Source organism: Eubalaena glacialis, chromosome 3 (genome assembly GCF_028564815.1).
Source record: "Eubalaena glacialis isolate mEubGla1 chromosome 3, mEubGla1.1.hap2.+ XY, whole genome shotgun sequence".
Classification (NCBI taxonomy): domain Eukaryota; kingdom Metazoa; phylum Chordata; class Mammalia; order Artiodactyla; family Balaenidae; genus Eubalaena; species Eubalaena glacialis.
This window is the reverse complement of record NC_083718.1, coordinates 48204268-48222770: the sequence shown is the minus strand read 5'-3', so window position 1 is coordinate 48222770 and position 18503 is coordinate 48204268. Positions and strand designations below refer to the sequence as shown.

The window sequence follows — 18503 nt, the reverse complement described above, 5'->3', positions numbered from 1 at the left end:
TGGAGTTTTCTGCTAGAGTAATAAATTCTCTGAGGGACAAACAATCCTATATTCCCAGGAAGTGAGGGATGGGGACTAAGATAAGTGACTGGAGGGCACCAAGTGGGAATGATTGGCTCCTTTCTAGCTGTCCATCCTGGTATCCCTATCCAGAAGCAAAGAGTTGGCTGATTTCTTAATGATCTTTTGTGTGCACTTCAAAGGACAAAGAGTATAGAAGGGTATTCTGACCGTTGCATTGCTTTTTCAAAGCAGAATACACACACACTTAGAATGGGGTGGGTGTGGATTATGATGGGACATTTCTTGATTTTCTTTTCAAAGTGTGGATGTGTGGGGATGTTCCTAAGGGTACATACATAGTCATTGTGGAGTAAATATTGCAAATATATATGACAGAATAACATTTAGGAAGAGGACTCCTTTGACCTGTGATGCCTGGATTTATTCCATTCATGCTATTAAGTCAATCAAGGGATTGCTCTGTTCCCCACGATAAGTACTATACCTGATTTTGTCAGGTTTTAGGTGATGGTAAGGATGGAGGTCAAAATGTTTTTCTTGGGAGAATGTTTCTTGATCTAAAGCCATGACTCCTAGAAAAAACCTATAAACCTCACTTTCAACAAAATGGAAAATTAAAGAGTTTCTTTAAGGAAAATTAAAGAGTTTCTTCTCAATCCAAATTGATCTGAAGCAGTTCTCAAGAAGCCATCTTTTTTTCTTCTTAGGCCTTGAAAAAGTCTCAAGAAGACTAGTAGAGTCTTGGTTTTGGTATTGACTTTGAGTATTATTTGTTCAGTTATCCCTTCAGATGTTCGGATCCCTTCCAGAAACTTATCAGTACCCCAGGCATGAACTAGCATCAGTTAGAGATTTGATAGCACTGGCCTTCCTCAGCAGATGATACCTGGGGGTCCTGTGGAGCAATATCTGGGAGCCTCTGTTGGTGTTCAAGGCTGATACAGGCTTTCTTGGGCAGGAGTATCCCATTACTGAATACTGGTCCAGTCACCAGCTAAGTCCCTCAGGTTTCCTTATGCAAACTTTAAACCGGGTCTCCATTCTTCTATATTCATGTTGATTTTAAAAACTCCTCATTTATCTACTCTCTCTGTATATTAGTCTCCTGCTTTGAGATGACCTAGATCTTAGTTCACCAATTTTGTTTAATGACTACTTACTTGTTCTAAAAAAAAAAAACAAACTTATCTATCTCCAACTTCTATATAAAGGTAACATTCACAAATTATAATGATTTTATTAGTAAAAATACATTCTATTAATTTTTTCCATCAAGACCTATTATAACCTACATAGTATAAATATATTTTTATCACTTTAAATAAAAAGAATCACAACATTACAACTTCTTCAATTAGTAACAAAGATAATGCCAAATGTGCTGGAAAGCATGTAAAATCCATATGTGAATGTTGGAACAGAAAGGAAGAGAAAGTGGGCAGGTAGAGTCTGAGGTAGTACAGAGGAAAGGTAGAGAAGGGTCATAGCAGAGAGAAGACAGGGAGAAAGAAAGCCTTCCCAGAGGAAGTGCAAGCAGGGTGAATGCCTAGTCCTTGAATAAGGAAATGATGATTGGCTACAAGGGCCTCCTTAGACCATGCCCCTGCCCTCTTCTGGCTCCTTCTCACTGAGCAAACAAGGGAGACATTTGAATCTCTCTCAAAGAGACATTTGGAGACCAGGAGTCCTTTCCAACCAGAGACCAAGGCAGTGTCTTAATTTGATGGGAAAAGAAAAGGTCCCAATAAAAAGGTACAGAATCCTTGAAGGAGGAGGGAATTCTCTAAGTAGCAGAGAAGAGGAGAATTACTGAAGTGGATACTGAGAATTCCAAGATATCATTTTGCAGTTTCCCATTTTTGCCTAGAGTAAACCCTGCACACTTCTATATGTCTCCTGATCACGAGAAGCTATTTGGTGGTGTTTTTGTTATGCTTGGTTGCTTCCACGCTGTTTCCCTCTTGAAAGGACCATGGTCTATTATAATTCATGTAAATTATGAAGCTTTTGAAATATTTTAAGGTATAAAGGCACATTATTTTCTGATTTATTAATCAAGATATTGAGCGTCTGGTACATAGTCTCTTCTTTATGATTATTTAAATGGAACTGAATATCCTCTTAAGGCTCAACATGAAATAAGTTCCAATAAATGGAAAGATCAATTTCTGAAGAGTTAGACTCCTACTACTGACAGGTGATTATCTGAAAGCCTGGAAAGGGTTGTCATTGTTAACCTTTAATGTTCCTGGAATCGAGATCAGCAGTTCTTTGATGCCTTGATTTGGATTCCACCTTCTTCAGACTAGTAACGGGCAGCATGGTGGACTGCCTGGGATGCAGCATTTTCGTTTTTTGATTATGGAGATTTGAAGTTTGGACTCTGAGATATTCTGTCCCTCAGTACATCCCTGCTGTATTTTCTACAAGTGATGAATACCAAATGTCACTGATGCATTAGGATTCTACAGTCATTTTGATTTACTTTATACTTGATTGGGAGCAACTTTAATTAAATTCAATGTAATTTAATGGTTTCCACATGTACATTCTGTTTTCTGGGTTATAGAATCGCACAGCTGTATTTTTAGAAAGAGAACTGAGGGTTGTAAACTTTTGTTCAGCTTGCAACTGAATTTCATTTCTAAATTTTATATGTAAAGGGAAAATTATGCAAATAAGACATCCAAAACAATGGGTGTTCCATGTGAAAGGAAAATACAGTTTGACTCTGAAACTAGGCTTAGTAGGTTGTAGTCATGTTAGAATAAGGGTAAATATTGTAATGCCAATAGACATTCTTTTGGACTCAGGCATGAGCCTACCAAAAATGTTTCATTTTTTGATTGCTTATAGTTAGGCGTAACTGGAAAACAACTGGTATAAACACTAATTCACTGAAAATGGCTGATGAGAATAGAAGAATTGAAATGGGTTGGAAGAGAAATAATAAGGCATGGGCAAGGGCCTGCTTTGAGATTAGCCTTCTTCCTTCTCTGATCCCTTGTTTGATGAGCGTTTTCCCATTAGGTTTTGGACAGAGACCTCATTTTTCTCCAACTCCTCTCAGGGTTTAAAGGTTCAGTTTCTTCCAGTACCACTCCCACACTGTCTTGTATTTAGAAAAGACAGCATGGTAATCTGTTTTATTACTCCCTTGACTGATAGCATTTCTATTCATTCTTATTTAATCTTGTTGACAGGAATTTATTTTCTGAACATAGTTATCACTGTAATTCTGAGGTTGCCATTTTTTTCCCTTTAATTTCAAGAGCAGTGTTTCCTGTGAAAGGGCACATACTTCTGTTTTTTCAGTAAACATTTTTTTCTATCTGAAGTGTCTTTGGCAACTTGGTAAGTTGTTGCCATCAGTAGAATTATAAAGACAAAATGATGAATGAAACTACTGATACAATTTAGTTATATTTCAGAATTCAAATAAAAAACTCTAAGTTAACAAAGTCAGGCCCTTCTTATATACCTTTAGGGAATTATGCAATTCAATACATTATGCAACTTTATCTCCCTCACAACTTTCATTTTCATGTGTCTGTGCAGGTTTATGTGGTTTCGGGGGATGAATATACATTGCTGTGTTTGTTTTCTGTTAAATATAAAAATTGACCTCATGATGCAGGGTGGGGGGAGGGAGGTGGGGAGGGAGAAAGAGAGAGACAGATAAGAGGGAAGAAGAGGGAGGAGGGGGAGAGGGGAGACGTGGGCGGAGTTAGTTTTATATATCACAAGAATATATATATATATACACGCACATGCGCACACACACACACATATATATTCATATATGTATTGCTTACTTAAAGTACAACTTTTGGCACTTGTATTTTCAGGAGACTTAGCTCTGGAATTTTACTACTTGAAATGAGATGGTCCAGGCTTGAGCAAAGCTCAGACTGAATACAGCAAGTGTGTCTAGATTGTGTCAGGATTGCTTTGCACAGTCTCATTCACCCATTTACACACTATTCATTCACTTATCCATTCATTCATCAAACAACAATGGAACACTTACTAAGTTCCCCAAGGAACAATGATCTAGTGGGAGGGAGCAGATAAGTTATACGTACAAGTCAGCGAATGCTATAATAGAATGAACAATATTCTGTGGCCATCCAGAAGAAGGAGAATCTTTCTTCTGCTGCTTTTACAGTGTCCCTGACAAGCTGCTTGCAACCACAGAAGTAGATGAGGAAATAAAATGCCACACTGCTGTTTGCGTGTCACCAGGCAGAATTGAGTTCCTAATCCCTGCTCTTGCATGTACTGGTTGTGTGATCCTGGGAAAGGGGTTTTCAAGATTTAGTGCTCTGTCAATAAAATATGCTAAAAATGATACCTCCCCCATCAATTGATGTAAAGCATAAATAGCGGAGCATGTGTGACAATACCGTCTCAGTGCTTGGTGCACAATCGATATCCATTGAGTTAATACAAGTAGAGTGTCATCACCAACAAAGTATCAGTTAAATAAATGAGACTTTTCATAGATTCACGTTCATCTATTCCAAATTTCTTCATCATAGATGTTTTGTAGAATATTATTTTACTTTTCCATTTGGTATTCAAGTCAAAACAGAAAATGTTAAGACTTTTAAAGGACTACCTTTTTTTTAAGTTTGGAACTAAAAACTTAAAACAGTTTGTTTTTATAATTTCAGTCACAATCCCATTGCACTAATTTTATAATCTGTACATGAATTTGACCCAAATTAACCTAAAGTATCTGACTTTGTTAGGCTTATTTATAAGCATGGACGTTTTGACAATGGTTCTCAGTCCTGTTCTGATAAATGTACCTTTTAGCTAAATTTAATGATCAGAAGATCAGTTAATGATTTGGGAAACACTATTAGCCAACCTGTGAGTTAAGTTTCTAAGATATTTTATATGTTTATGTAAATACATAAAAACTTTATTTATAAACTTTGTGTGTGTATGTCTGTGTATGTTTAAACAAAGTAAGTGATTTATAGATTTTTGGAGTAGATTTTAGCTTGATTCCTAAACCTTAGTAAATTAAAACAACTTGAATTTTTGTTTCTAATAACTTCTTCCAGGAAGCAAAGTTCATGGAAGACTTTTAGATCAAATCAACAGCTTTACAAATAATAGTCTAGAATGAAGCCTACATAACTAAACCAAACATATCATTCTAAAGCAGTGCTGTCCAACAAAAGTAGAATGTGAGCCACATATGTAATCTTAAAAGACAGTTGAAATTAATTTAAATAATCTAACCCATTATATCTAAAATATTATCAATTTAACATGTCATCAGGATAAAAATCAGTACTTCAGTTTTCAAATTTAAATTTTAAAATAAAATAAAACATTCAGTTCCTCAGTTTCACTAATCTTATTTCAAGTGTTCAGTAGCCACATAAGGCTAGTTAGTGGCTACTATAGTAGATAGCACATATCTGAAGTCTTCCTTTTATAGATCATTTTAATGGTTACTTATGATTTAAAATGATTAGAAAATTAAACTCAAGTATCAGAGAGGGACCTTTTATAAGGCTATAACATTATATGTTAACTTCTTTTGGAAAAAAGAAGCTTATTTTTCTTTTCAAGAACCTACCTGTACAATGAGATAGGCAAACTTCCAAGGATTCTAGTGGTCTTTAGAGTCTACTCCTGGGTGATGTTGAGGGATGAGCATCCCGAGGTTCTCTTAGAGTAAATTTGAATGCAAGTCAAGTGGCTCAAAGATTGTTCTCCACTCAGTAACTGGACAAGATTTATCATTCTTGCCATTCCTAACAAGTATCTCTGAAGATGACTTAGCTGTTCTGATTTTTGGCCCACAGACAGATGACTTCTCCTAGCCCCTTGACACTAGGTGACAATGAGCAAAAAACAATTCATCGCTCCATAGAGTTATTTACCACAGAACATTATTGCGTACTTGGCCATTTAACAAATGCTGTGGAATGGATAACTTATATTGTGATTCCACTCAGGTGCACAATGTCAGGAGCAGGTGAGAAATTGTTTTTTGCTTAAGCTTCTGAAAATACAGTAGGAATCTAATACATTTTTGAGCAGTCCAGAATATTCATTACAGATATGTAGAGTTGGCTACAAGTAAAAATTATTCCTATCCAACATACTAAAGTTACCAATGTGCCCAGTAGCTATTTCCCACTTTCCTAGCCCACAAATGCTCACTCAGGGGCATTTGCTGCACACGGTAATCCCTCCAAATAACTGTTATGCCAAGGAAAATATGTTTCATTATTAAAGAATAAAGCAAATTAGAGTACATCTGAAGAGGGAGGAAGTACATCTGAATGGGAGAAAAGAGAACATTTTAAAGAGGGGAAGGCATATTATCTCAACCTTGGAAGGAAAATAATTCAATTTGACAAATATTTACTCAGTAATTACTGTATGTCAGCAAATGCTATGAACTGAGTTCTCAAGGACTTAGCACACAGTTCCTGCCATCAAATAGCTTATAGAAAATGGGAGATTTTAGACATGCATACATCGGTAAGGAATGTTTGATGGTGGAGATGCAGCAGTAGAAAGATTACTTTAATGAAAGTACTAAAGGAATTAAGATGTGAAGCAAGGGACATAATTAAAGAACAGGAAATAGCCTCAGATTAAAGGAAGCAATTTTTTTCTTCGAGTTTTATTGAGATATAATTGACATACATCACTGTATTAAGTTTAAGGTGTACAGCGTGATGATTTGACTTACATACATCATGAAATGATTATCGCAATAAGTTTAGTAAGCAGTCATCATCCGATATAGATATAAAACCAAAGAAATAGAATAAGAATTTTTCCCTGTGATGAGAATTCTTAAAGTTTACTCTCTTAACCACCTTCATATATAACACACAGCAGTGTTCATTATATTTATCATGTAGTACATTACATCCCTAGTACTTCTCTTACTTTTAACTGGAAGTTTGTACCTTTTGACTGCCTTCATCTAATTCCCCCTCCCCCTGCCTCTGGTAACCAAAATCTGATTTCTTTTTCTGTGAGTTTGTTTGTTTGTTTGTTTTCTGAGTATTATTGATCTACAACACAGTTCCTGTAACACAACATATTAATTCAGTATTTCTATACATTTCACAATGATCACCAAGGTAAGTCTAATTACCAAGGAAGCAATTTTTGAAGAGGGAGCATCAGGAGATAGAAAGCCAGAAAGATAATTTGATCCAACACAGTGGTTAGTGAAAGATTTTAACTAGGAACGTGATATAGACAGCTCTTTACTTCAGGAAATATAAAGTTTGGTGGTAGGAAGAGCAGATTAGATAGGAGGCTATACTTATAATAAAATTAATGATAAGAAGAGTGAATTGTAGGAAGTAAAGAGGAAGGGAGGGGACAGATTCATGATGGGTGTAGAAGGAAAATGGTTTGACCACTGATTAGGTGAAGATAGAGGGAGGAGTCAAAGATGACTCAGGTTTTGAACTGAACATCTAGGCAGATGCTACCATTAACAAAAATAGGGAAGATATGGTTGGGGAAAATACGGTGAGTTCCATAGTAGATGCACTGAATTGTAGACACCTGTAAAACGTCTAGGAGTAGATGTCTAACAAGCACTTGTAAATAGAAAATTGGAATTTGGGAGATAAATACAGTCTGAGGATACAAGTATACAAGTTTTTGAGAACAGTATTATCTGTTAAGCTAGATCCTGTGAAAATGCACAAAAGTAAAAGAGGATAGGAGATATTTACTGAAAAAATAGAAGGAACTGCTAACTCAATAAAATTTCTGGGAGTCGATAACTGTTATCTTTTTGAAAGTTACTGCAGTGTCCAGCCCTCTACTATTAAGAAAGTGGCATAATATTTAATGGGTGTCTCAATTTTAGAAGTAATTTGTAACAGTTGGTGCTCAGTTCCAACTTATTGAATAAATGATGTTTAAAGGCTGTAAGTACTGAGTGGCATCCAGTGCACGAAAAGATTCTTCAGGTGGTCCAGGCTAAAGTGTAAACAATTCTAGTGCTTGGTTCTTATGACCCTGATTAGATCTGTGGTGCTCAGGGTATCTGTATCAGAATCAGAGATTATTTGGAGCCTAGGGAAAGCCCCAATAGGAGAATCAAGTAGAATCTTCAGAGTTTAGAGGTAAAACCTTATCCCTTTCATCAAGTAATTATTTTCTTTTTGAGAAAGAGCTCTTACTCACTGAGTTCTAGTGGACCGTGGAACCACGAGGCCCCCCAGGATCCCAAGCTGCCCTGCTTTTTTATTTGATTGTCTTTTCTAGGCATGAGTTCCTTAAGGACAAGATACTTTGGCTTATTCATCTTTGTGTACCTAAATCCTTGCAGGGTGTTTAGCAGTTATTCATTGCTCAAAACATATTGGTTGAAAGTCCATTTCCTTGGCCCTGTAGTTATTGACATCTAAGGAAATAATCAGACATGAGAAAAAAAATATAAAATACTGTAATATATTATATATATTATAAATATAAGCATATTTATAATAGATTTGTATTTATTTATAACAGAGGAAAATTTGAAAGAGACTTAATATTTAACAATAGAGAAATGCCTGACTAAATTATGGAATGTAGACAGAATATCATACAATCATTAAAACCTGTGATTTTGAAGAACATTGATGACATGATAACATAAGTAGGATATAGCTCTAAATTTAAAATATAATGTATAAAATGGTAATTACAGCATGCTCACAGGTTTATCTATCAATTCACATGTGTTGGAAGGAAATAAGTATGACAAGAATTCCTCTTAGGGTGAGGGCTATTTTTGTTTAGGAAGGTATATTGAGCCTAATCGAGTAGAAAATAAAACACAGAGATCATGTGTTAGTAATAATAATGAAGCAGAGTGAAAAGAGTGACAGAGGGGGTGTATTTTATATAAGGTGGTCATGGAAGGCTTCTCTGATAAGTCACATTTGGGCAGAAACTTGGGTATAGGAGATGAAACTGTGTTTGTTCGCTGGTGGGAATGATCCAGTAAAGAGGGAATGTTTGACAATGGAGTGGGGAGAAGGGACAGCCATAGGAGCCATGTCCTTGATTAGGCCCAGGTGAGAAGTTAGCCTAAGCTGTGAGTGTAAATGATTCCTTCACCATGAAGGCAGGGCATGTGCCTGCTGTTGCTGGAGGTTAATTGGTATCGGTGCGGGAGTTTACGAAAGTTCTCTTCTGATTGCTTCTATCTTCTCAGTACAATAGAAGAAAAGTCATCAAATAAGAGTGAGAAGGGATAAGAAAAGAGGGAATGTATAAAATAGTCATGTATGAGAGTGGGAGTCAATCAATATTAGTTAAAAAGCATATAACAATTTCTATTTTTTCTGTATTTTTGGTGAATTTTTATTATTTTTTTCTTTTCCTGACTCTTTTAAGTTTAATTTATTTACTTATTTTTATTGAAATACAATTGATTTACAATGTCGTGTTAGTTTCAGGTATACAGCAAAGTGATTCCGTTATATATACATATTCATCTATTTTTTTCAGATTCTTTTCCCTTATAGGTTATTGCAAAATATTGAGTGTAGTTCCCTGGGCTATACAATAGATCCTTGTTGGTTATCTATTTTATATATAGTAGTGTGTATATGTTAATCCCAAACTCCTAATTTATCCCTCCCCCACCCCTTTCCCCTTTGGTAACCGTAAGTTTGTTTTCTGTCTGTGGGTCTAGTTCTGTTTTGTATGTAAGTTCATTTGTATCATTTTTTTTAGATTCCACATATAAGTGATATCATATGATGTTTGTCTTTCTCTATCTGACTTTATTCACTTAGTATGATAATCTCGAGTTTGATGCATGTCGCTGCAAATGGCATTATTTCATTCTTTTTTACGGTTAATATTCCATTGTATATACATACACACCACGTCTTCTTTATCCATTCATCTGTCGATGGACATTTAGGTTGCTTTCATGTTTTGGCTATTGTAAATAGTGGTGCAGTGAACATTGGGGTGCATGTATCTTTTTGAATTATGGTTTTCTTCAGATATGTGCCTAGGAACGGGATTGTAGGATCATATGGGTGAATTTTTAATTTATCCATAAATACACGTTTTTCTATCTCTGCATCACTTTATATCTTTTCCATCTCCTTGTAACCAAAGTGGTTAATCCAGTGGCAAACTGACAGAAAATAAAAGTGAAGACAACCGCTCAGTTCTAGAGCTCCTACAGCAACTTGTAATAGCTAAGGTATCTCTTTTCTGCTAATGAAATAATTGACTTTTTTCTCGCTGCTCCTCAACAGGGTGGTGGCGATTGTCCAGAAATGAGTATTGGAGCTATAAAAATTGCCTTGGAAATTTCTCTTCCTGGTTCTTTCATCTATGTTTTCACTGATGCACGGTCCAAGGATTATCGGCTCACTCATGAGGTGCTGCAGCTTATCCAACAGAAACAGTCACAAGTGAGTAGGAATCAACTCCCCACCACTGAATTTTCCATCTGAACACAGCTGTAAGAAATACAAGAGATTGCCTCCCCTCCCTGACTATACTATGTGTGACAAATGCCAATAATTACAACTATTGATCCATATATATGGACTCCAATATGTATGCGTCATTTAATCTAAACATGTTAAATGGGTATGTGATATTTGTATATAGCATATGAATGCCTTGTTTCATAATATGGAGAAGAAATGATTAGGGTTTAATTAAGATGCTTGTTACCATCTTATCCTTATAACTGACAAAAACATAGCCCTGACAGAAAAGGCCTGTATTTCAAATATCACCTCCTGTGTGGAATCTTGTCTGAGTCGGGTACTCATTGTATCAGTTAGCTATTGCTGCATAACAAGCTGTTCTCTCAATGACTTAAAACAATAATCATTTATTTCTCACATGTTTGCAGGTTTCAGTTATGCTAGGCTATGCTTGCTCACTTGTGTATCTGGGCATAGTTTGGGTTTGGCTTATCTAGGTGATCTCTGGGGTGACTTGGCTCTGCCTTGCAGGTTTCTCAGCCTCTTTCTGAGACCAGGAAGCTAGTTTAGGCATGTTCTTCTCATGACCAAGGCAGAAACACTAGAGAGCAAGTGGAAATACCCAAGGCCTCTTGAGTGCAGGCTTAGAGCCAGTAGAATGCATATCTATATCTATATATCTTCCACTTGCCTGGTAGTATGTTAATACATAGTAAGTGCTCAATAAATATATATTGATTTCTGAGAACCCTTTAAACTATCTTCTTTTTTCAAAAATCATAGGTGGTATTTGTGCTCACTGGAGATTGTGATGACAGGGGCCATATTGGATATAGAGTCTATGAAGAAATTGCCTCTACAAGTTCTGGTCAAGTGTTCCATCTGGACAAAAAACAAGTTAATGAGGTCAGTTTAATAAAGTGGGTCTACTTTATTGCCAGCTACCTTACCAACATCAGTTAGGCAAACCTAATTGTGTCAGTTTTGATTTCAAAAACAATTCAAACAAAAAAAATTTTCCCCCATTCCCCACAGGTCAGTAAAGTCATTAAAACAATGTGGAGAAACATAGATTTATCTGGTATTAATCTCTAGACTGTATTATGCTATACTGATAAATTATTTAGATTTAAGCATATATTTATTTAAAATTCATTTAGTGGAACTTGAAAATTTTTGTAGTTGTTGTTTAGTAAGGTCAGTTTGTATTTCTGATGTACAGCTTGTGGATAACTGGTAAAATGAGTCTTGATTTGACTTCTACTTGACTTGTTTTACATTTGTTTACTGAAGTAGAATATAAAAATGAGTTATTAAGCCAAATTCTAATGAAGGTTGATCTCTAAGATTAAAAGTAAAAAACTATAACTCAGTAACTATATACTTATCTAAAAATTTTTATGATAATAAAATCTATAACTTATATGCTAAGAAAATCTTGGTACTTTCTAAAGAAGTGTTTGAGATATATTTAATTGTCATGATTATTTCTTTCTTTTTGTTACCTTGCCTTGACCTTATTTGTGATGATAAAATTTTGTTTACTTATTTATTTATTTATTTGGCTCCCACTTAAGTTTCTAGGAACATGCCAGAACAAAGATAAGATTTTACATGGGTATAATTCACATTTGATTTGATGTGGTCAGTGTATCAAAAAAATTCTATACTTTGTTTGTTTGTTTATTTGTCATTACTGCAATTAGTATTATTTAAAATTTTTCTTAATGAACAATTTTTCAACTATTGATTGAAAGATAACAAGCATGATTGACTGTATATATATATATTCACAGATACTTAACACATACTCATATATATGTACATATATGTAGGTGTATGTTTGTGTGTGTATGTTTTCTTTTTTTCCTCTTTCTTTGTGATCTAATATGTGGTAAATACTTAAGTTTCTGATGTGAGCTAAAAATATGGGTTTCTCTTTGTAGGACAGGATTTTATATGTATATGTATAAATATATATATACATATATATAAAACCTGGAGAGTATTATGCTTAGTAAAATAAGACAGAGAAAAACAAATACTGTATATTTTCACTTATATGTGGAATCTAAAAAAATAAAACAAACAAACAGATGTAACAAAACAGAAACAGACTCACAGATACAGAGAACAAATTAGTGGTTACCAGAGGGGAATGGGTGGGGGAGAGGGGCAAAATAGATGAAGGGGTTTAAAAGGTACAAACTACTAAGTATAAAATAAATCAGTTTTAAGGATGTAACGGACAGCACAGGGAATATAGTCAATATACAGGTTCTATGAATTTCATGACGAACTTCCTTGTCTTGAAAGAAATGGTTCAGTAGTCCTCTTATGACTAAAGAGTTCCTATTACATCATGGTGGAACTAATAGGACATGGCAAATTTCTAGAATAAACATTTTAGCAAAAATATTTTTTATTAATATGTGATATACAAACCTGGGAGGTTACTCTAGTCCAAACTTTTTTTTTCTTGCAAGAAACAGCCTTAGAGCGATATATGGCTTGAGTCCATATTGTGTCCACTGTAGTGATCCAGAAATGCCTGGGCAGGTCTGACAACTACTCAACTGCTGAGCCCTTAGCAGTTATTTGAATAAACATCTGCATGAGAATTTGGGAGCCTGGGAAGAGAAGAGTTGGAGAAGAGTGCAGGACTGTCTCAGGAACTGGGTTTCTTGTCCCATCCCATACACTGTGCTTGACCATGATGACCTCACACTGGCCAGAATGGACATCATCAAAAAATCTACAAACAATAAATGCTGGAGAGGGTGTGGAGAAAAGGGAACCCTCTGGCACTGTTGGTGGGATGTAAATTGATACAGCCACTATGGAGAACAGTATGGAGGTTCCTTAAAAAACTAAAAATAGAACTACCATACGACCCAGCAACCCCACTACTGGGCATATACCCTGAGAAAACCATAATTCAAAAAGAGTCATGTACCACAATGTTCATTGCAGCACTATTTACAATAGCCAGGACATAGAAGTAACCTAAATGTCCAACAGTAGATAAATGGATAAAGAAGATGTGGTACATATATACAATGGAATATTACTCAGCCATAAAAAGGAACAAAATTGGGTCATTTGTAGAGATGTGGATGGACCTAGAGAGTGTCATACAGAGTGAAGTAAGTCAGAAAGAGAAAAACAAATATCATACATTAACGCATATATGTGGAATCTAGAAAAATAGTACAGATGAACCTACTTGTAGGGCAGGAATAGAGACGTAGATGTAGAGAATGGACATGTGGACACGGGGGGGAAGGGGAGGGTGGGACGAATTGGAAGATTAGGTTTGACATAAATACACTACCATGTGTAAAATAGATAGCTAGTGGGAACATGCTGTATAGCACAGGGAGCTCGGCTCCGTGCTCTGTGATGACCTAGATGGGTGGGATGGGGGGGAGGGAGGTCCAAGAGGAAGGGGATATAGGTATACATATAGCTGATTCACTTCATTGTACAGCAGAAACTAACACAACATTGTAAAGCAATTTTACTCCAATTAAAAAAAAAAAAGAAAGAAAGGCCACTATTTGGAGTTGCTTTTTAACCTGGAATTATGTAAGACTCTGGGGTACAGCCAGTATCATTAGCACAAAGTAGGGCATAAGTGAGGAAAAGCAACATTCTCTCTTGCATCAATGGGGATCCCATCCGCTTAGGGGGTTGTGAGGCTTTTGGGAGAAGTGGCAGTAGTGTTCAATGTAGACAGATGGGGCATTGCTGCCAGCAGAGGATACCATGCCCAGTGGGCAGAGTGGTTCTCAGAAGAAGGTACTAGAGAAGAGGTGAGAAGAGACATGGCCGTGGTCAGCACCTAGAGCATTTGAAAGAACAGTTGCTTGAACCTGCTGTGAGCAGTCAGGCGTAACTTGGAAGTTCTCAAAACAAACTGGGTAAACTTTTAGGGAGAACCGTAGGACTTTTTTAGGAGTTGGGCCATAGAGCTAGAATATAAGCTCGTCTGTCCCATAAATGTAACTCTATATTCATATACTCAGAGAAAATTGATTTATGCAAAATTGAAAATACTGTTGTCGGGTCTTCCCTGGTGGTCCAGTGGTTAAGAATCTGCCTGCCAATGCAGGGTACACAGGTTCGAGCCCTGGTCCGGGAAGATCCCACATGCTGCGGAGCAATTAAGCCCATGCGCCACACCTACTGAAGCCCGCACACCTAGAGCCCGTGCTTTGCAACAAGAGAGGCCACCGCAATGAGAAGCCCGTGCACTGCAACGAAGAGTAGCCCCTGCTCACCGCAACTAGAGAAAGCCCGCGCACAGCAACAAAGACCCAATGCAGCCAAAAATAAAAAAAATAAATAATAAAAATAAATTAATTAAAAAAAAAACACAGAAGCAGTATTGTAACAAATTCAATGAAGACTTGAAAAAGAAAATGGTCCACATCAAAAAAAAAAAATCTTTAAAAAAAAAAAAAGAAAAGAAAATACTGTTGTCTTAAATGGAGAATATGAGCCCTACAGAGGTACAGGCTTACTTATTAAACAAATGGGGTAATGCATATTTTTTGTAGTCCTAATAATTCTGACAATTACCAGATAATTTATAGGAACAATTTAAAAAATTTGGTGTGAATTACAGAAAATTTTATAGATATATAACATAAATTTAACCCACTGTAATCTTAATAGTGTTTTTCTCCCAGATCATCAACTGATATTTTGATCTTTAACTTTAGCTAGGCAGAAAAGGACTAGCAAAAAGCATTGCTAAAATCGTCCGTTTTTATAAGCTGGAGTTTGATGCCAACAGGGATGGGCTTTAATTCGTATGTCAACCATAGCATTTCCAATCCCCCTTCCAGGTTGTTCAGGAAAGGTCATCTCATGTACTTTGTGCCACTGAGATGCAGGGAAATTTAGCTAAGGGTGTCTTAGAAAAGTTGTCTTCTAGATATTGTCCTGCATGGATGTGAATTCCAGATCTGGTACAGGCATCTTCATACAAGTCTGAGGATGAAACAAGTATGAGGGGGAGTAAAGAGCTAAGAAAATCCAGAGCCTTTGGCTTAAGTCAACACTCAGACCATCCTACCTCTAAGCCTCTGAATCAGGGAAGTGATCTTTTTGTTTAAGCCAGTTAGAGTTGAGTATTAAGTTACCTAAAGATAAATGTATTCTAACTGATAAGAATTCTATATTTCTTTGTGACATGGTCTCTGTAAGTCCCAGTTTCCTTGTTTGTAAAATGAGGATAATAGAATTATACACTTCAGGAAGTTGTTATAAGGTTAAATGAGATAATGCATGTAAAATGTTCTACACAGGTCTGATACAGGGTAAGTGCCCGATAAATGTTAACTAGTATTGTTATAATCCTCATAATGTTGTTATTTTGCTTTCAAAGTGGGGAAATTGTGCCACTGTGTTTGTTAGAAACCAGGTGGCTAGTTGTCGGTTGCTGGGAAATAAATTTGAGTGGGAGAGTCCAGGAAAAGGCTGGAGACATGGTTCTTTTTTGATGTGTGTGCAAAAAGATACTGTGAGGGGTTACTGGAATTGTATGAGCCAATATGTTCTTTAAAGCCACCAAAGTAAAAGCTTTTGTAAACAAAAAGCAGAGTGACAGTGTTAAAATTGGATTTGCAAAATTTTTAGCATATAATTTAGCCATTTTTCTTTTCTCATTGTTCCAGATTCTCCTATTATATAAATATTTTAAACTCTAGAGAATATAGATGCTTTAATGATAACTGCACATTTAATAGATTTAAGAACTGCAGTGAAGCCATGCCCATACTGAGTCCTTTTATTTTACTAGAGCGATTTTTCATCTCCTGTTTCTAAAGGAATCTGTAGAGTATTATGCTTTACTCTCTTAACCTAGTTCATCAATTTCCTAACCTAGTGGGATATATTTTGTCTACTCTCTCTTGAGATAACTTGTAGTTTTTTTCTTTCTTCCTGTTCTTTTTTAAAAGAAGATCTAGGTATCTTTCATCTTTTTTTAACATAAAAGAGAAACCAAAGTAAAGAAATCATTTGGCTGAACATCAGGGGCATATAAATCATTGTATGGTATTACAGTTTGGAAATACAAGTTAAGACACATCTAAAGGATGTACTTAAACATTTCACCTTTGAAGATAAAAAGGAACTAAACAGTCTAACTCTTTCATTTGTTTGTAAACGGGGTGATTGTCAATGATCTAATTAATGCTTCCTAGGTTTAAGCAAAGTCCAAGTTTGAAATCTCAAAGTTACCCACAGATGTTATATTCTTGTGTCCAAGAACCTAACACAAAAAAATCCATTATCAAATGGATAATTCACTTGTTCTGAGTTTCCCCATCCCTTCTCTCCACCTCTCCCAACTCAGGTCTTCAAACATCTCCCCTTCCAATCCCTCCCAAAAAAACCTCTCCCTGGACATCCCAGACTTGTGGATTGATTTTATTTCCCACTTCTAAGTAATGCTGGCTAGCTGGCTATGTTATATCAGAAGGAAATTTTATCAAATAAAGAAATAATTGTCAGGAAATTTATATTTTTTGAAGGCGGTCAATGATGATATTTAGAAGTCCCATGAGAATGTATCTTAATGACTACCCTATCATATAACTTGCAGGTCTTTGGTGTAGGATGTTTTAGTTCCAGCGTTCCTTTTTTTTTTTTTTTTTAAGTTGTATAGTTTGACATTTTACATTTATTTATTTATTTATTTATTTATTTTTGGCTGTTTTTGGGTCTTCGTTTCTGTGCGAGGGCTTTCTCTAGTTGCGGTGAGCGGGGGCTACTCTTCATCGCGGGCCTCTCACTATCGTGGCCTCTCTTGTTGCGGAGCACAGGCTCCAGATGCGCAGGCTCAGTAGTTGTGGCTCACGGGCCTAGTTGCTCCGCGGCATGTGGGATCTTCCCAGACCAGGGCTTGAACCCGTGTCCCCTGCATTGGCCGGCAGATTCTCAACCACTGCGCCACCAGGGAAGCCCCAGCGTTCCTTTTTAACACCCAGTGCTTTCTTCTGGAGTGGTTCCCTGTGCTACTCTGTTTGGCACTGGCATACTCCTCTCAACTGTCATTCTCTGTTAGATGTGAAAGACTCCCACGACTCTTTCCTTTCTTTGGTGATTGCCCTGTGATTAAGAAAATAATACCAGATCAGAATGATTGTGTGTCTGTTATGGCCGTTCAACAAGAGTTGAATTTTATTTCACTTCATTTCATTTCATTTCACTTAATCCTTACCACAGCCTATAAGGAAGACACCGTGATCATCACCTTCTTTTCACAGATGAGGGAAATGAAGCATAGGGAGGCAAAGCATCTACCTCTGGGTTAAACTGCTGCTAGCTGCTAAGTGTCTGAACATAGGGGACGTATGCATGCTTTCTCCTGAGACTACACCCTTAACCACTGTGAGTCCTGCCTCTGATTTCGTCTTTTGTTTTCATCAGAGGATGCAGTTTTAACAATAAAGTGACACATCAGAGATTCCATCCTCATTCATTTGTTCAGCAGATGTTTGATCTACTTGAAGCTAGTTACCACACTAAACACAATGGGAAAGCAAAGACCAACAAGATGCTGTCCTGATTTTCAAGGAGCCTAGAGGAGGAAAGGGGATGTAATTACACTACAGGGTGATAATAGCTGATGGAGACCACCCCAACTCCTTAACCAGCCAGAGACTTCACTCAAGAAGGACCATGGGTCTTGTTGAAGATCAGGGCACACACTCTGTTCCTCAGGGTCCTAACTGCTGCCTTGGCCAGTGGAGTGAACAGGGGGCATCTAATGCCAGATTCTCTGGATTTGAATCTTAGCTCCACCACTTACTAGATTCATGACCCTTAGTTATCTACCTCCTCTGAGCTTCAATTTCTTCCCTGATAGATAGAATACATATAATACCAACCACATAAGATTAAGCAAAAAGGGAAATTTCAGTAGTACCCCAGCACATAATAAGCCTTTGAAAACATTTTATGTTTATTTTTTAGTATTTTTTTTCAAGTAGCAAAACTGCAAACCCC

At 36.5% G+C, this 18503-nt stretch overlaps 1 protein-coding gene across 5 annotated transcripts in view; it reads left to right on the top strand.

The window, feature by feature from the left end:
• The window catches only part of HMCN1 (hemicentin 1), a 508722-nt gene that overhangs the window by 112860 nt on the left and 377359 nt on the right, over window positions 1-18503 (top strand). For all 5 annotated transcript variants that reach the window (XM_061187531.1, XM_061187534.1, XM_061187532.1 and 2 more), the window contains exons 3-4: window positions 10299-10457; window positions 11265-11387. In XM_061187531.1, coding sequence (XP_061043514.1) covers window positions 10299-10457; window positions 11265-11387 — 282 coding nt within the window. The remainder of the gene's footprint in view (window positions 1-10298; window positions 10458-11264; window positions 11388-18503) is intronic.